At 46.9% G+C, this 18,930-nt stretch overlaps 1 protein-coding gene and 1 long non-coding RNA gene across 9 annotated transcripts in view; one reads left to right on the top strand and one right to left on the bottom strand.

Annotated features, from left to right (window-relative positions):
* SEC14L1 (SEC14 like lipid binding 1) overlaps positions 1–18,063 on the bottom strand; it is a 52,267-nt gene extending 34,204 nt beyond the window's left edge. For 2 of the 8 annotated variants that reach the window (XM_072939659.1, XM_072939663.1), the window contains exons 1-3: positions 17,882–18,063; positions 16,562–16,663; positions 15,480–15,572 (exon numbers count right to left, since the gene is read on the bottom strand). In XM_072939659.1, coding sequence (XP_072795760.1) covers positions 15,480–15,542 — 63 coding nt within the window. In that variant the 5' untranslated portion in view covers positions 15,543–15,572; positions 16,562–16,663; positions 17,882–18,063. Of the gene's footprint in view, positions 1–5,192; positions 5,226–15,479; positions 15,573–16,561; positions 16,664–16,774; positions 16,899–17,881 lie in introns of those variants that run through there. The other 6 variants (XM_072939662.1, XM_072939664.1, XM_072939660.1 and 3 more) reach the window with 5 other exon arrangements.
* Positions 5,310–13,067, top strand: LOC140686213 (uncharacterized). Its single transcript, XR_012059868.1, has 3 exons — positions 5,310–6,284; positions 12,259–12,449; positions 12,539–13,067. It is a non-coding gene; the product is annotated as an uncharacterized lncRNA (long non-coding RNA).
* Positions 18,064–18,930: the final 867 nt, after the last annotated feature.

Genomic DNA, 18,930 nt, shown 5'->3' with positions numbered 1-18,930 from the left:
TCATGTAAACTTCTCAAAGAGGAAAAGAGTGCCTGATCATTAAGAAAAGACATTGCCATTCAGAGTCCAGGACCCAGCCTGGCTCTGCAGGGAGGAAGAGAATCTTCCTAATGCAAACGGCCTTAAAAACTGTAAGCATTTTCATTTGACATTTACCTTTTTTACTATACTTTGAAAATGCACCCCCAAATCCACGTGTTCACCGGGCTAAAATGATCATTATGTTCTCCATGGCCCGAGAAACAAAAGAGAGAAATATAACGACACTATGTTGGAAATCAATTACTTTAAGTTCATAATTAGCCAACTAAATAAAGGAACTAGGTGTAAGTAATACCACATAGGTCTCCCTCCTCCTATGAGGAAAAGAAAAAGCCAACAGAAAATAAAGATGGAAATGATATTATCTCAATTGAGGGATTGAGAGTGAACTATTCCCTCTGTGGTATGAAGCAAACACAAGAAATACATGGATTCAGGAAGGTAACTCATTAAGTAGCTACATATACTACACTCAGTTGCTGGAAGCAGAAAATACAGCCCTGAAGATAAACATGAGCGAAGCTGGGAGAGGATGTTCATAAAATAAAGGGAAGGATGTTCTCTGAAAAGGGTTCAGTTACAGGTAGCCCTGACTCAGGCTTTGCTGACGGTATGGACATTTTCCACAGAAGGAAGAAACACAATATACTCGGAAGGGAAAGAACTTGTGTCAGGAAACTAATCGCTCAGCCCCGGCGCGGCCTGGATACATGTAAACATCAGACTGTTGTCCCACAGCCCTGGGAGAGCTATCTGCTGTTCTAAGAACAAAAGCCTTCTCCAGGGAATGTGGCACAACTGTCTACAAAGCGCACCAGCACTTGTGGCCTCAAACCATTTTAAATTGCGAGTTCCGGGAGACTTCCCACACACCGCCCCCGCCTCCCAGTTACTAGGTATTCCACTCAGCCACCCAGCAGTGTCCTTCACCTTCACTCCCCCAGTGCTGCCACGTCAGACTAGGACACAAACCACGGAGCCACAGGACGGAGCCCACAGAGAGCCTGGGCTCAATGTTCACAGGCCTTGACCTCCAGCGCCACCCACAAGCCAGACCTCCTGTTACAGAAACAGAAAGATGCTGAGCGACCAAAGATGGGGCCCTAGGGGAGAGAGCTTACTGCCAGCAGGGAACCGGTGCGGACACAGACAGGCCAGAGGGAGAAGGAGGCGGGGAGGAGAAATGCAAACTGGCCCTGTCCAGAACCAGGAAAGCCAAGGGTCTGACTGCCACCCCCCAACCAGAGGTCCAGACCCAGGTTTGTGTGGAGGTGAGCCGGCTGCAGGCGGTCTGGGTGAGCGTGTGGCCAGCTGGGAACTCAGGTCCCGGGGCAAGTCTGCACCGCTGTCAGTGGGCAAGTCAGTCAGGCAGGTCAGAGTCAGTCACTCAGCAAGCAATTTAAACCTCAAGTTTCCTCATTTGCAAAGTGAAATAAGAGAAGAGCCTGTCCCTACAGGTACACATTTCCAGTTACAAGATAAGTAAGTCCTGGGGATGTAATATACAGAATGATGACTAGAGTTAACTATATTGTATTGTATATTTGAAAGTTACTAAGAGAGATCTTAAAAGTTATCACCACAAGAAAAAAATAAGTAACTATGTGAAGTGATGGACGTCAATAAACTTATTGTGGTCATCATTTCACAGTATGTACATAAATCATTATATTGCAGGCTTTCAACAAATACAACGTTGTATATCAATTATATCTCAATTAAGCTGGGGGAGGGGGTAGAAATGCCTTCCCCACAAAATAAGTGTGAGCAGTAAATGAGCTGCTGACCCAGAGCACCCCACACATGCTTCCCGTATTCCTGGACCTCTTAGATGTCCTCTAAGTGTTTTGTAAAAGGTGGTTCAGCAGCGGGATTCCCGTCTGCCCACAGGGGTCTGGCCACCAGGCCTCCTCACTGGTTTGGTACCCACTGCACGCTCAAGGCCTCGCACAGCCGAATGCCCTTCCCAGCCCTCCGGGAGATAAGATAACAAGAGCTCTGAAGGCAGAACCTGTTCTGGAACCTTCCCCATCCCCCTACAGCATCCAGCCCTACTCTGCCTTCTGGGTACATGACTACCATTCTCAAACTAAACTGCTTTAAAAGTTTTAAGGTTTAGGTTAAAAACATGATACAGTTGAATCTGAGGACCATTCACAACCTAAAATTCCCTTCATGAAAAAGAAACATGACCATGAGAATCACAAACATAAAGACATCTCTTCCCACCATTCCACTATATGATGACAAAAGAGAGTCAAAATGTCTACGTCATGCCAGTTTCCACAGCGCTCCGTCAGACCCAGAAGTGAAGACACTGCTATCCCTGTTCTCCACTCTCAGCCTCACCAGTCAATACTCAGTTAAAACAACTGTCAAAGAACCATCACTCCAGATTCACTGCCCATTATTTAAAACAGTCCAGCCAACGAGCCACTCCAGTGAAGCACAGATAGAATGACACAAGAAAGTTTAACCCCCTCCCCAACCTCTGGTTGAGTGTCAAACAAAATCCAATTTAAGGACCTGGCTAATCTGGATTCATGGAAGTATAATAAAATCTCTAACTCAGAGAAGTGACTTGAGTAACGTACAAACCCCTTTTAAAAGAGAAAAGTTCCCTTGGACTTTTAGTGTCGACCAGTTATTTTTATTGGAATGTTACTTAAATATGTACAAACAAACTAGGTAAAAACTAATACAATTGTAAAACTCAAACTACCAACATACATTTAACGGGAAGGATGACATTCCTCTTCCAACATGAATATGGAACCGCTCAGCAGGGCACAGCTGCTTTCAGACTTGGCATGCCCACACCACCCACCGAGAGATGGCGAGAGATGACTCACCACTCCCACCACTTTCCTCTATTTAAATCTCTATTGGTACAGCCCCCTGTCTGCGAAGCAACTTAACTTATACTTGGTTCAAACACATCATTTACGTATCAATTCCACCTCTATTCTTTTTGTACTTGCTTTCAACCATTAACATAGTATTGTTTGGTGGGGGAGGGTACAGTTCAGTGGTAGAGTCCGTGCTAAGCATGCACCAGGTCCTGGGTTCAACCCCCAGCACCTCCATTAAAAAAATTAAGTTAAATTAAAAATAAATAAATAAGCCTAATTACTCCCTCAAAAAGTAAAATTTTTAAAAAAGAATACTTATTATAAAAAAATTTATAACAAATTTTTAAAAAAATAGTATTGTTTGGTGCCCCCAAAATAAACATAAAAGCAAAACACATACTGTCCGATAGCACTTAGTTATGAATATGCTAGGCGTCCAGATGATCTCAACGTAGTATTTTTTTCAACCTCCAAAATGAAAGCGCAATATTAACCAATTCCTGTTAGAGAATTAAAGGTACTAGTCAGAAAAAATAGAGGTAAAGAGGTAGACACATCTTTAAGAAGATCTTTATACTTAAGGTATCTTGTCTCTGTCAAGAAATCTTGAAGGTCAAATGACTCCCAGGCCTCAGTTATTGAAGCCTCAGGCAGACAAGAACGTCTGGAATGCTATGAAAGGTTTCTCTTCTCTCAGTTTTCTGTATTTAAAACAGTCAGGTGACTGATCCAGGACCCGACGGAATCCAAAATGGGTCATGATTTTCTAAAACTATCCCTAATCCATGAAATGAGAGCAAACTGAGTATAGGTGACAATAAAAATAGCAGTTTTGCATATTCTTCTTCAAATCAAGCTGGATTTGGCAGAGCACCGTTTTACTTTCCGGAGCATAAAAAATAAATCCGTGGACTTCAGAAGAGCATTTGGTGTTCCAGGGAATTGCAGCTGTCAGCTTTTAAAGATGCCATGTGTTTGCCCACATAAAAGAATGTAATGAGCTATGGAAATATTATCTGGTTTCAGGAACCAGAATAAAAACTCCGTCATCAGGAGGCCAACAGCAGGAGCTGGTTTAATCCACCAGGAAAATATCTATCAAGTACTGCTTATTAGACGCCATTATGCGAGCTGCACCTCACAGACCTTGAAGCATCTGACTCTCTACTTTCCCTGCCGTTCCCACTCCCTCGGGCCAGGAGCCCGCGACTTCACTGCTGGGCCCCCCGCCTGGCTCACCATCCTGCACCTACTTTCAGATGCTGCTCTTTCTTTATTAGGAAACTAACAGCACTGGCAATCATGAGACGTAAATTAAAGATATATTTTGAGTAGATGGAATAAAATACAGTGGTTGAAATCCTCAACGAACTTGTCTTTTAGATCTGGAATCTATCAGATATAAAAGACAAAAAAACAAACCTAGACAGAATGCACTTATTTTTGGTTGACATTATAATTAAAAACTAAAAGTGTAGAGTAAACACAAATAGCCAAAAAGTGGGAGCAACTCAAGTGTCCACTGATGAATAGATAAACAAACTGTAGTGTGTGTGCGTGTATGTGTACAGGATTGCTCAACTGTAAAAAGGAAAAAAACTTCTGACACGTTACAACATGAATGAACTGTGGAGACATTATGCTAAGTGAAATGAGCCAGTCACAAATGGACAAATGCTGCGTAACTTCTGTTACATGAAGTACCCAGAACAGTCAAATTTACAGAGATATAAAGTAGAAAAGGGGTGGTGTTCGCCAGGGGCTGTGGAGGGCAGGGGAGGGGTAGTGTTTAATGGGGACAGAGTTTCTGTTTGGGAAGATGAAAATGTCCTACAGACGGGTAGTGGTGACAGCCACCCAACAATGTGAATCTACTTAATACCACTGAATTGTACACTTAAAAACAATTAAGATAGTAAATTTTATGTTATGTTTATTTTACCACATTAAAAGAGTACAAATCTACTCCAACTGAAAATTGGCAAATAAAGCCATACAAATAATTTAGTTAAGACAAGTTCAAGGAAGCACATGCTTGTTGGTATAAAGCTGGTATCACTAAACAGACTCAAGAACAGCAGTCTAGAGAAGACATAAAGCAAGTACTCTCCTTTCCATACTTGTTACATCCTTGAAAAGGAGGCATCATGTGATGAGCTACTACACAACCTGTTAAAGAATCCATTCTTCTTGAAAATTTTACATTAAAATAAGCTGTAACTGAAACCAACTTCTTTTCTTTCTATTCCATTTGCTACAAATTCAAATTAAGGCGCTCTAAACCCGTGGTTCTCAAACCTGAGCAGGTGCCAGAACCACCTCTGTGGAAACAGACTGCTGGGCCCACCCTCAGAAATTCTGATTCAGTGGAGAATCAGAATTCAGAATTGTTAGAATCTGCATTCTAAACCAACTGTGTGTTAAGAAAAGTGAAATGAAGGTAACTGGTGTTTGAGGAAGAGCTTTCCAAATATTAAGAGCATAAATCCTGCAATACAACCAGTGATCTCTTAAATCAATTTACTTCTTAAAATATGTACCTTGCAGCTATTAGCTCTGGACTTGGTTTTTAAAACATACACAGGCATTAAACCAGGAAAAAGAAGAGAAACGTGCACATTTGATGATTAGGACTACCTAATGGTACAGAGTAACTTGTTCACTAGGAAAAAGAGTCATGCAATACCCAGCCTCTCGGGTTTAAACCTGTAGAGATCTCAGAGAAGAAAATTATAACACCATCTTATCAGAACCAAGAATTTTTAAATGAATTTTATGTTCTGTAGGAGAACCAAAGTAATGAAATTTTTTAATATATTTGGCATTCCTCACTATGGGAAAAAAGCCACCCAAACACAAAGCGATATATAACCAGGCATGATTTTCAGTCAACTACAGTATTTACAAGCATCAGTTCACTGAATATAAACTCTATTTAACTCACAAAAAATGATCTGCATCAGCTTCCTTCAAAAGACGATTTAAGTATACATAGTAAATCCAACCAAAAATATATGTTCCAGTGTGGCGTTCTACCCGAATCCCCCTACCGGAAAAGCAGAAGTAATGCAGGAAGTTAGAGCGTGCATCCCAAGGCTCACTGACTCTTCAGGCAGATGGATGTCTGAGGGCCGCCTCTGCGCGCAGGGTGAAAAGCAAGACGGCGTGACTCCCACGCTGGAGACGCTGGCGTGGAAGGGACATTAACAAGCCCAGCACCCACGGCAAGGCGGTGACCCGCAAGGTGACAACGGGACCGCAGAGCACAGAGAGGGAACTCCCAGGAGAACTGAATCTGACTGGTGAGGGCTGGCCAGGTGAGAAAGAGGGAGAAAGGAACTGCAGGCAGGCTGCAGAAGGCTCTGGAACACAACGGACACCTGGGGAGCGGTAAGTAATCCCACGCAATTCAACTGGGGCACCTGCCGAGGTTCCTGCACGTGGAGGCTCGGGAGAAGGTCTCAGGGAGCAGAAGGTGAGGGGCTCCAGAAGAAACTGAACTTCACTTCGAAGGTAGGTGCAGCACTTAAGAATGTTAAACTAGTAAGTGAGATGGTCAGATGTGCAATTTGGAGACTCAGGAGCAGCAGCCCGGAGAGAGAACGAGTGGGCGAGATGGGCTTGGGATTCAGAGCCCGGAGGCTGCTGCGAGGTCCTGGATGTGCAGGGCTGAGCTGTGAGCTGAGGACGAGCCAACTCGGTCAGAGAGGCAGATTCAGGCCCAGCTCAGAAGACATCCCTGACAGGCGAGGGTCCGGCATGGCTGAGGCTGGGGGTGGGGCAAGAGCTGCCAGGGACCCTCAGCTTCAGGTCTGAGGGCCAGGCACGTGGTGGCACCCATCAGAAACAGCGGCTCAGAGGAAAAGGTAGAACTTGCCAGGGGTGGTTCATTGTTTGTTCTGCCTGTGCTTTCTGTTGGGGTGTATTCCTCATTCAGGCAGGAGGAAGGAGTGGATTCTGTTTCAGATGTGCTAAGCCTGCCTTGAAATGATCAGATGGTGATGTCCCAGCATGGAGCTGGCTAGAAGTCTGGAAGCTCAGAGTGTAGGCTGACGATAAGCTTCGAGAGCTTTGGTTTATAAAGTGATAGTTGAAGCCATGGGTTTAAGTGAGGCTGCCCAGGCAGAGATGTCAGGTAAGAGAGAGCTGGATATTTCTAAAAACAGCATTAACTAACAATTAAAATACCTGTGATGTCCAGGAAAAAAAATATACAACTGGCGGGGTGGTCCCAAAATAGCGAGGAAGAGTCCATCTGTTCCCAAGAAGGCAAGGAGGCTGAGTGGGAAAAGCAAGGGCGACCAGAGGGGAGGACCAGAGGCTTGAGAGGAAGAGAGCTACTGGCGGACACTGAGGAACTGGACGCTCACCAGTAACTCGGACAGTGCAGGGGAGACCTATGAAATACAGAAGGTGGATTTCTGAATGGATAAAGGCTTCAGTGCGATCACGATGTATATACAGCAATTATCCTATATAGAGTGATAATTACATAAACCTACATACATACAAAGACTTATCCACAAAAAACAAAAAACAAAAAGCAAAACCAAGGCTAGTACTCCCAACACCAGACTGTACCTTTTAAGAGAATTATAATGCAATATATGCTTTCTGTTGTAATACGTAAAATTATTCCACTCGAAATATATACAACTGTCTGTTTCACTCTGTACAGATTAAAAATCAAAGGAAAAGGATCAATTACCACACCTGACAACCAAAATCCTCCCTTCAGGGAATTTCTCTGTGGGAGCGTCCCCAACCAGACTATCCGGGGTCTGATAAAAGCAGCAGGGACAAAGGACTGACCAGCGAGGCTGGACACCTCCTCAACCTCACCAGCCCGGGCCGCTCCCCCTGGGCACTCACGGCAGACACCACACAGAAACCCTCTTAATCAGCCCCGCCAATAAGGCAACTCCTCTCAAACGCTCTCTGCATGAAGTACTAGGACCAATGAAGCAGGCTGAAAAGTAATCATAAATGAAAAAACCCAGTTTAATTTGGGAAAAAATGTTCTGCATCCAATTTGCTGCTCAAAATTACAAAGGATAATCACTGGGACAAAGAGGGGTGAGCCGGTTTTAACCATTCGCTTCAATCCCTACTGGCAAATGTTTAAACAGAGCTGCTGCAAAGCAGCTGAACTGACTGATTTGAGGTCCACGCCTCCTCCCTGGGCCTACTTGCTGTAATGAACATTTAAATCAGCAAAAGGTTGAAGTAACTGAACAGGACAAATGACCCAGTTTCTCTAACAAAGCAACGGCAGGGAAGAAAACAAAGAGAAAGGAGGATGTCAGGGAACAGAGGAGACTGAAGATACATCATAACCAAACACAAGGGTTTTTTCTGAAGCAGGATCCAAACAACTTATTAAAAGACATTGTTTAAGAAAGTAGAGAAAGTCCGAACATGGACTCAGTATTAGCTGCTATCAAGGAGTTACTAGTACTCTTGTTAAGTGTGGCAATGACACAGTGGTTACCTTATAAAAAGAAAAAGGTCCTTGTGATTCGAGGTACATGCTGAAGTGTTTACAGACGAATTAACAAGATGCCTGAAATTTGCTTTATATACACCAAGGGGAATGTGGAGGCAGCAGATGAAACAAACTGGCAAAACGCTGGCACTACTGGACCTGGGCCATGAGCTCCTGGCCATTTATTGAACCTGTCTCTCTACTTCGGTATGCTTGAAAATTCCCATCATACAAGGGGGTTTGGGCAGGTTTTTTTGTTATGGGTTTTTTTTTTTTTAACAAAAATGGGTAAATCAAAGAGGCAAGGAGCTGAATCAGATTCTGCTTTGTTTCTCCTTGAAATATTCCCTACTGAGCCATGACTGCCTTCACTCCAGCACACTGAAAGCAAGTCCAAATGCATAATGCGTTGGGAGAGTGGGTTTAAGAGAAGGGAAAGTGCCTGGTTCTGTACTAAGCAGTGTGTAAAGGATGGATACTGTAATTGTCCACTTTCAAAACCAAGTAATTTGACTACATCCCAGCTTTTATTAAATACGACAGGACTCACACTACGACATTCAGAAACTTTATAAACGAAAAGAGTGCATTTTCCCCCACTAAAAGCTGACCAGGACCCTTCACAGACGATTAAGACAAACTGGAGCATTTCCCTCCATCCCAGACTGAGTAAAACCGGCTTTAAAGTCAGCGACCCAAAACCATGCAGACGCTTATCCCTTTGACTAAAAATAATTTCTACTGCACATTCTACTTCTAACTCAATTAATGAAGAAGCTGTATTTCAACAGCACACCTAACCATCAGAAACCTGGAAACTACAAAAAGGCCCAGGGAGAATATCTGGGGTGAGAGGAGGAGGATGTGCTTCCAAAAAAAAAGATGACAGATGTAACAGTAGTATTTCATAAGTAAAATAAAGCTAAAAACCAACGTGCATGAGACTGAGGTCAGAGGAAGAAAACAAAATCAGAGGAAAGGGGGCAGGGCTCTGAGGTCTTTGAGCCAGGAGGGAAGGGGGAGTGAGTAGACCTGCCTCTTCAGGGCAGGAGGACAGAGCCAGCCCACCCATGGTGGGGCCGACAGAGGGACAATCTGGAGGCACTGCGTGGGGGAATGGGGGGCGGCCTGTGTTCCAAGACACCTCCTCGGGAAGCGCTCTACCGCCCGGATTTCTGTGTTCCAGAAAGAGCAACTTGACTGAACCAGTTGTGAGGCTCTCGCAGACTGCACTGCAGTGTGCAAGTCTACCCAGGGTCCCCACGTGTCTCCCCACATGCCTCCCCAGCTGTCCTGGTGTATACAATTTGAATGGATGAAACAAAGCTTAAATATAAACACAAATGTCTATTCAATCTAAAAAAGATCCACACATCACAGCAGTCATTTGCTGACATCAAACTGATCCACTTCACCTTGTGCTTGGAGGGGGACGGGGGCCAGCTGCCAGAAGGGAGGGGAGGACATGCACGTGACGGGGCCCGGCCTCCCCCACCTCCACGTCTGTGGTCTGTGTAATTCTTCACGACAGTCTCACACCGAAACTGGCCTGTCCCTAAGTCACAGAGGGGGCTGTGGTGGGGCCGGGATCCAGACCTAGTGTCACAGCAAACCCCTTTCTCTCCCTTTCATCCTAGTCTTAGGGGGGAGACAGGAGATATCTGAGAGAAAAGAGAAAAGCAACGAAAAGCCCGGGAGGATGAAACAAACAGAAGACAGACCCAAGGCTGAGAGGAGCAGAAGCAGATGCTGCCACGGGGGCCGTTCCATCAGGACCTGCATGCGGGCAAAAAGGGCATCTTGGTTATTTGACCTATAAAAGCACATCGCTTAAACTACTCTCATGAAGTCTGCCACCTGAGTTTCACATGATTTATAAAGACGGTAAAGAAAAAAAAGCCAGCTTCATCACAACAGGGCTTTGCTCCGAAGGGAGGCGTTGGTTACCGAAGGCCTGTAGCGTGCGACTTCTTCCCCACGGAGAAAACACAAACCCCGTCTGAAAACAGAGCAGAGTTACATTTCTGATCTGAGTTTCAACCATCAAACCCACTTCTCAAGTCCTTACACTCAAAGCTCAAGTGAACAAATAAATAGACACCCGCTGATCAAACATACCCGGTGCCGACTGCGTGCTGGGTACCAACGCTGGAGGGAACAAGAGAAACAGCAAAGCCTCTGCCCCTGAGGACTACACAAAACAGAGAGCAACACTCAGGAACCACTGAGAATAAAAGAAACTCTAATTACAAGCGAAAGTGCCCATCCCTGACTACAGTGTTAAGGAGGAGTCAGAGGAACGGGGGGAAGCATGAAGGGCACCACTACAGGGAAGTGGGGTGGGTCAAGAGGTTAACATCAGACACTGGGGGATGGTAAACACCTAAAGTGAGGAAGGAAGTATCAAAAGAAAGGGGGGGGGGTGGGCAGGAAAAGACACTGAGAGGACAAACAGTGACAGCACAGAACAGGCCTAAAAGTTCATGCTGGGAAGTCTGTATAATAAAGAATAAAGCTTCAACAGAGAGGACAGAGCATGAAGCCTTGAAGAAGAAGCGAAGTGATTTAGATCGGATGTGACTGATAACAGATCACCGAAACAGAGGGTTAGGGCAGATAGTAAGAGATCACTTAACCAAAGGACTGACACGTGAAACAGTGTCTGGGCCGGAGAGCACAGGATGGCCCAAAGGGATGAACATGTCAGTAAGGAAACAACTCCGGTCACCCCCCACCTAGGACGAGGGCTTGGGCTGGAATGAAGGCGGTGCTCGGGAGACAAAGGGACAGAATGTGACTCCAAGGCAAAATCTAAAAGATGCGTCTGCTGGCGACACAGATGGTAAAGGGGTTCTGGGAGCACGATGGCCCGACCCAGAGAGCAGGGAACCTGCGAGAGTGGGTGGGTGGAGAGAGAGAACAAGGATGGGACCAAATCCATGAGGACAATAGGAAGCCCAAGCAGAACGGGGACCGGACAAGATGCCACCTCGGGGGTTACCCGAAGGCAGTGCACCCTTCCTATCACATGTGCCAACCAGTCGAACTGGCAGCTGTCCTCAGGCGAAAAAGGACCAGAGACAAGTCCTCGCCTCCCGGCAACTGTCCCCATAGAGATCTCTCTGCTCCTGAAGACAGATTCATGATTTCTTCTCTTGGACGGTTCTCGGTCCACGCCCCGACCCCCTCTGCCGCGCCGCCCTCCTGCACCGCACTTCCGTTCCAGTATCTCTCTCTCCGTCACTCTTCCTCTGTATCATTTATTAAGGGGCCACTAACATCAGGAGGGAGAAGGCTGTTCTTGAAAATGCTTAAGTTTTAAAATTTGTTTTTACCTTAGAAATCTCAAAATGAAACACTCTGACCCAAGCATCTCAGAAGTACACCTCCCAACCTAAGTTTCTTCTCTGTGGTCCCATCACCAGCCCCCAGGAGAGACCACAGATCCTTGAAGGCAGATCGACTGGAATGTCCTTCACTGATTAAATTCTCCTCCCACAAGTCAGGCAGAGTAGCCCCAGAAGTGTTTCTGGCTGAGCCTGAAAAAGTTACAGACCTCTTCAAGGACAAGAACCCTCAAAAGACATTCCAGGGTACAAATTATGACGGGGGTTGGGGGGAGAATACAATGAAAGAACACAGAACTCTCCACACCCACTGACTGTGGAGGCTTCACCTTCCCTGAGTCTCAGATTCCTCACCCTCTAAAGGGACAGACGCTCCAACAACTGTTTCTGGACTAATATCTAACAAAAGAATGCCCCTAAAATGCTACAAATGCCTGTTGAAAAACCTCCACTTCAGTTTTGCTTGTTTACCATTTTTAATCCAAATTAGTTCATGAGAACATTAACCTGATTTTTTTTCTCTGCCAAACAGCAGCTCCATTCCTAGGACTGTGGACCGCACGTGTACACCAAAAGTCGTCAGTGAGAATGTCTACTGCAGCACTGTTTGTAGTAGCAAAGAACTGGAAATAATCCAATTGTCCATCAAGAGTAGAACGGATGAATAAACTGTGATATAAGCACACGCAACTTGATTCTACCAGTATACTGACCCCAAAACAAGTAAGTTTTCATTAAATCAATCAAACTTCAATTAACATACTGGGTACCCACCATGTACCTGTGGACATAGGTATCTTCTTCCTCAACAGCGTTCTGGCAATTCTAAATCACAGCGAAACTCTTGGTGAAAACGAGCAAAGGCATAAAGTGGATGGAGCAGCATTTCTTCCAATGGTCAGTCTCCTATGGGACCCTGTAAACTGGGACTTGGATCTGCCTATTAATACACCCAAGGGACCATCTGAGGGACACGCCTGTGTCACTGTCACATGCTGAGATTACTGAAGCACAAGCACTTTGAGGTTCTCACAAATATTTCTGTTGAAGCTATAGTTCTCTTCTTGCATTAACTGGGGATCTCTTTCCTCTGCCTGAATGAATCGAAAAGGACATTTTCAGAGTAACTCTTTTCTACTGCTGTTTGTCCTCAATGAGAGAAAAGAAAGCAAGGTAAATACTGAGGACTTATGTTGTACAATTACAGCCAGAAAACTGGCAAACGACACCACGTGAAAATCACTACAGCCTTACATTCTAGTTTCTATCTAATTCTGGAAGGAAAAATGTCACATATTTCATTTTCAGATTAAAAATATTTTCTAACAACTCAAAAAAATTACTGCTGCCTCAAAAGGAAAGCAAGTTAAAAACTGGTTAATTTTAAAGATTGTGGGGGATGGTTCAGAATTTCAATTTCAAATCCTTCTGTAAATCCATGCATCAAAGTGGCAAGGCAAACTGTACCTTTTTGAAAATAGAAAAGTAAGGAAAATAAGGAAGTTGAACATTAGACAGTCAAAATACCTCTTTATTAAATCCAGTGTCTGCACCCAGAGACCAAACTTTGCCTCCAGTGATGGGGTTGTACCAGATTTTAAAGTCGTCCTTAACATTCTGGAAAACACAATGTACCCTACCCGTGCCTGCCCCTCCACCCCCACCGCCCCACGAGGCAGCTCTCAGCCTCACTCGGCCCCCACACCCCCACACCTCTGCCCCCTCGCCACCAGCCCCTGCCAACTGGAAAGGGTCAGGTGACAAACAGGGCAAATAATTCACAGGCCGCCCAGGAACCAACATCCTGGGCCCGGGGGCAGGACCAGATCAAGTCTCTCTAGAATCTGAACTAGGAAACATGACAAGAATCAGTCACTTAGAAACTGAAATAACGAAACTAGAAATGTCACAAAGCTGAACTGGGGCCAGAGGGGCTGTGACAGCGGAAAAGGCCAGTGAGCCGAAGCCACAGGGGAGGGAAAGGTAGGAGTGAGCAAAGCAGCCAGCTGGTGGGGGGAGACAGGCTTGGGCAGATGGAGGAGGCAGAGTCCCCGGGGGAAGTTCCAGGGACAACTGCTGCCGGGAACCACCCTCCAACACCACGTTCTTGGCGCTCAGCCTGAGCCAGCTAGCATTCCTGGATTTCGGGGCCACCCTGTGGCCCCGCATGTGTTCCCACCAAAAGTACCCATCTCAGGCTCGCTGGAGCGGGTCACTGCCCCTCATACCCGAAGCCCGAGCCAGCACACGGAACGCACAAACAGGAAACAAGCCCTTCTGATAAGTTATTAACACAAAATACGGAACAGTCCTAGTATTTAAGGAAAATACGGAACTAAAAAACACCTCCCCCCCCCCAAAGAAAAAGCCCAAACCTCACAGCTGCCAGAGAAGGGGCACAAGGGAACTTTCAGAGGTAATGGACAGAAAGGTGCTGCATCTCGACAGAGATGTATGTCACTCTTTGGTCAAAACTGATCAAACTGTGAACCTAACACGTGCCCACTTCGCTGTGGGTAAATTACACCTCAATTTAAAGAAACAGACACCCTAAATCTAAACTGTTCCCTTGAGAGGACTTGAGTTTTGTTTTGTTTTCCGAAACTAAATTGGTCTGGATAAATCTCACAAACAATGCTAAGCAGGGAGAAGTCCAATGCAAAAATCCCTGAGTTTCTACATATACACAGGAGAGACACAAACTCGCCTCCGTGTCAGAGGCAGAGAGGCGGCCACCTGACCGGGACTGAGTGGTCTTCTTACTGGGCTGGACTGTCTGCTTCGCATCCCAGGTCAGCCTGACCCATTCACTGGGGTGCATCTCACAACAGAGACATCCTCCTGTGCGCACACTGAATTCTACCTTCACGGTAACACAAGACAGAAGGGAAGGGAAAGAAAATCCTACAGAAATCTGAAAGGGACTGGCAGAAGGTGTGTTTGGGGATTTTTTTGGCCTCTGGTGAAATGCTTCACTTCACATAAATAACAAAATTAAAACTTGAGTTGGATATATAAAAATAGATTAAAAAAACAAATTTCTTCTGTATAGCACAGGGTACTATATTCAATATCTTCAATGAAAAAGAATATGAAAACATACACACACACACACACACATACACACACACAGACACACACACATATGTATATGGATGACTGGGACACTGTGCTGTACACCAGAAACTGACACATTATAACTGACGATACTCCAATTTAAAAAAAAAAACAAACTTGAGTTGGCCCACTCGTGGAATTCTAATATGACTCATGAATTTGCTATTAGGACCCTGAAACTCAGTCAGCAGAGTCCTTAGAATCACATAAATTAAACTCCATCCCAGTGCCCAGTTCCACATAGTGAAATCACCCATAAGCTAAATGAGCAGCAGAGGAAAAAACCACTCTCCACATCCCTTTTCTACTTGAACAAACAAACCCCAGAAAAGAGCAAAATCCAGAGGAAGAAGTACGTAGTCAGAATCCCACTTCTTTGTTTTCAAAAGGAGAATTAACGCCAATTCATGCATTACCCTGAAGTGCATTTCCTAAAAACACACCTGCAGAGTATGATTTTCAGAGACTTATAGCTTAAAAACAATTCACAAACTCAACAAAGTTATAAGCATGAAAACAGAAGAAGTAAAAGTGGAGCAAGGGAGACAAGCAATATAGCAAACACAAGTTTACAGATCACCAAATTCAAACATCTAAAACAACAAGAAGCCCCAGGGTAAACTGAAAAGTACTCACAGCCATAATTAACTCAAAGGGGTGTTTATACACCCTCACTGGTGACTGGTATTTCTGCACCATGATTGCAATAAAACAGCAGTCCTCTCACACCTGCAAGACACAAACATATGTGATAAATAACCATGATGTGGAAAAATTAAGTCTGCATCCACACAACATACTGCAGTCTAATGGACCCCAACAGGGCACAACCCCATGTACACAAATACCAAGAGCTGATGCCTGATTATACAAGCGCGGGGGGCAGGGGGTCGGCAAGACGTGGGCGGGGGGAGATGAAGAACAGCCCAAGCGGAGTGAGGGAAACAGCACCGGCCTGAGGACGGGAGGACTCTGCTCCCCCATCCACCCTGCTGCCTCTCCAGGGGCTGCTCTGGGTTAGCTGACCTGGGTCTTTCTGAGCAGTGAAATGTCATGATCTGATTGCTCTGACAGCCCATACAATTAGTTCTTGAATCATTTTCACTTTCAACAACTTCCACTGGAAGCCAAATAAAAACGATGGCACTGGGCAGAGGACAGAGTATAGCTCAGTGGTAGTGTGCATGCTTAGCATGCACAAGGTCCTGGGTTCAATCCCCAGTACCACTATTAAAAATAAATAAATAAACCTAATTATGTTCCCCCCCAAAAACAAACAAGCAAACAAAAACGGTGGCGTTTAAGCCCAGGACACACAAAAATAAAAAAGTGGGAGAAAAAAATACTATTCTATCTCAAATCCCGGAATACTCCTCAAAAGCTAGCTTCAAAGGAAACTTGTCAATCTCTGTTTTCTAACTGCGCAGACTACGACTTTGGGGACTTATCTTCGAGTGGCAGAGACACCAAGCACTCTGGCTCAAGGCTCCACTGAAATGTCCAGCCTCAAACAGCGGCAGCATCAGGGAGCAATCAGCTAAGTGCTGGACCTACTTCATGTGTCAAGGAATCCTCCTGCCCTGAGAGATACAACGCGTTCACGCTCTGGTCCCAGCCTCCATGGATCTTTCTGAAAGCACATTTTTACTTGGAGTCCTCTATGGGAGTTGACTTCCCTATTTAAAAGGGAGGGAAAAAAACAAATCCAAAGAGCCTACCTGTCTTGCCGAGGATAACCATTAAGAATGTTATTTTATGCTGAATATGGTGAGAGGATATTCAAAAGTAACAAAATGGAATATCCTCAAGGAGCCCAAAGTCTAGGTGTAAAAAGAGAAAAAATTACGAAGATATATTTTATTTCATAAGACTCCTCCCTACAGTACCACAATTAAACAGGTCTAGAATTTTCCCTGGTATGTTTAGCATACCTCGCGGAAGGTACAGGCTCGGGGTGGAAAACAGCCATTATCAGGCAGTCTGAAATCTGCTAAAGAATAACTCTGGGTGACCTCAAGGAAGTCATCTCACTTCTCCCCGACTCAATTCCACCTCTGTAAAGTGAGGTTTGGGTGAGATAATCTTGAAAGACTTCCAGCTCTGAAATCATGAGACCCAGCCAAACTCCTGAATCCACCACAATCAACTGGAGGCCGTCATTAATCTTGATTCGGGGACTGGCAGGTCCTGGTGCGCCGGGACCGCGTTCTATTTAGTTTTGCAAACCTGATCATGCTGGTGCACAACAGGAATTCAATAACCTTTCAAAATTTTAATTAGGAGAATTAATTTTTAGGGTATCTCCCACAGAAGGAGAGAGCGATTACCGGGTATGAAAAGGAGTTGGGGGAGAATGTTAAAAAAGAGGAATGCTCGGCTAAGACTCGCTAACACCCATTCAGGATTCCACTGCTTGGCAGAACCCAAGGCGACTACTACGCTCAAGAACCTGCTAATTCACGAGCTTCTGAACTCCTGCCAGTCCCCAGCTTCGGATGCTCTGGTCCAAAGAAACGTCCTACGTGGGAATCAGGAGTTACAACGGCCAAGTGGCATCGTGGACCATGGCAGCCTCTATTGCATGACAATTGGTGCTCAAAAATTAGCCAATGGCCAGACCCCATTGAGTCAACCCCGGGCAGGCTGGAGGGGCGGCCGGGCCCTCTGCTCGGCCTGGGGGTCCGGCACGGCAGCTCCGGCGGGTCCCCAGCCCCGGCCGACCTGCGGAGGCGAGCCAGGGACCGGCTGGGACCCCAAACTCTGCTTCCCGCAGGAAGGGTCCTGGCTGGGAAGACTGGCGGGTGGGGGCGGGGAGGGGGCGACCAGTCCCGTAGGAGCGGCCAGCGAGGCGGCGGGCTCTGAGTGCGACGGGAGCAGGGTCGGCTCCGGACCCGGGCGGGGGAGCCAGGGAGAACCGGGGAAGCCGGGGGGCCGGGGAAGGGCGGGCAAGGCGAGGAAGCGGCCGCGAGAGCCCCGCGCCGCCGGGAGGGGCCGGGCCGGGGGCACGCTCGGAGCCCGCCGCAGAGACGCGCGCCTACCTCTTGTCAGAAGGGCCGGGCCGGGGGCGCGGGGCGGCGGGGGGCGCTCATGCTGGCGGCTCCGCGGTGCCGTTGCCGTTCCACTGCCGGCGGCCGCAGCTCGGCGGCCGGTTCCGGGGAGTGGGCCGGGGGGCGGGAGCAGGAGGGGCCGGGCGAGGCTCCAGTGGTTGTTACGGGTGACGGGGAGGGCGGGGCCGGGCGGCCGGAAGGGGCGCGCGTGCGCGAACGCGGCCGAGGGGGCGGAGGCGGGCGCGACGACAGTTGCTATGGAGGGGGGAGGGGTGACGACCGGGCTGCGCAGGCGCCAACTACAAGCCGGAGGGCGTGGGAGGAGCTCGGAGCAAGCGTCAGCCCTGACGCACGGCCGGCCTGGCCCAAGGCGCCTGGTCCCGCCCAGTTCTGCGTTACGGGGCGGGGCTAAGGTGAGAGGTGGGGCTTGCGAGGAGCGGGGCGGAGGCGAGCGAAACGCGAAAGGGGCAGACTGCGTGGGTGAAGGAGTTCCGCTGACTTGGAACAGGGAAGTGTGCGAGGAATCAAAATAGCCGGGCCCTTCCGGCTTTCCTGAGGCCCTGAACCCGGCTGTCCGCCTGCTCTGAGGCCCTGCCCCTGGTCTGGTCGGCGCAGGAGGCGCCCCGTGCTTCCTCATTTCTTGTTGACTGCTACAGTGCCCTGACCACATTCTCACGAGTAATGCAGACGAGGCAAACGCCCGGGCTGGGGAGGGGCTGAGTGGAGGCCAAGAGCATCTTGTCAACACTTCCAGGCTGTGCCAATGGAACTAAGCCAAGTGGGTCTGGCGTTTCAGCAAGAGCACAAGCTTTAAAACACAAGCGTGATACACACCGAGACGTTTAGGGGTTCTCAAGAGGAGCTAATGACTAGAAAGGGACAGCACGTATGTCCACCCACACAACGAGGCTGGTTTTATAGCCAACGTACAATTTCTCCATCAATGTCACTGTTCCGTTCGCGTTCGTCACCCTGGGTGGCTGTACATTTGACGTTGCCACTGCACAGCGCATTTTTGGAACTGTTTTGGAATTTCCTTC

Source organism: Vicugna pacos, chromosome 16, assembly GCF_048564905.1.
Source record: "Vicugna pacos chromosome 16, VicPac4, whole genome shotgun sequence".
Lineage (NCBI taxonomy): Eukaryota > Metazoa > Chordata > Mammalia > Artiodactyla > Camelidae > Vicugna > Vicugna pacos.
The sequence above is the reverse complement of the archived record's forward strand: the minus strand, read 5'-3'. Positions and strand labels throughout refer to the sequence as shown.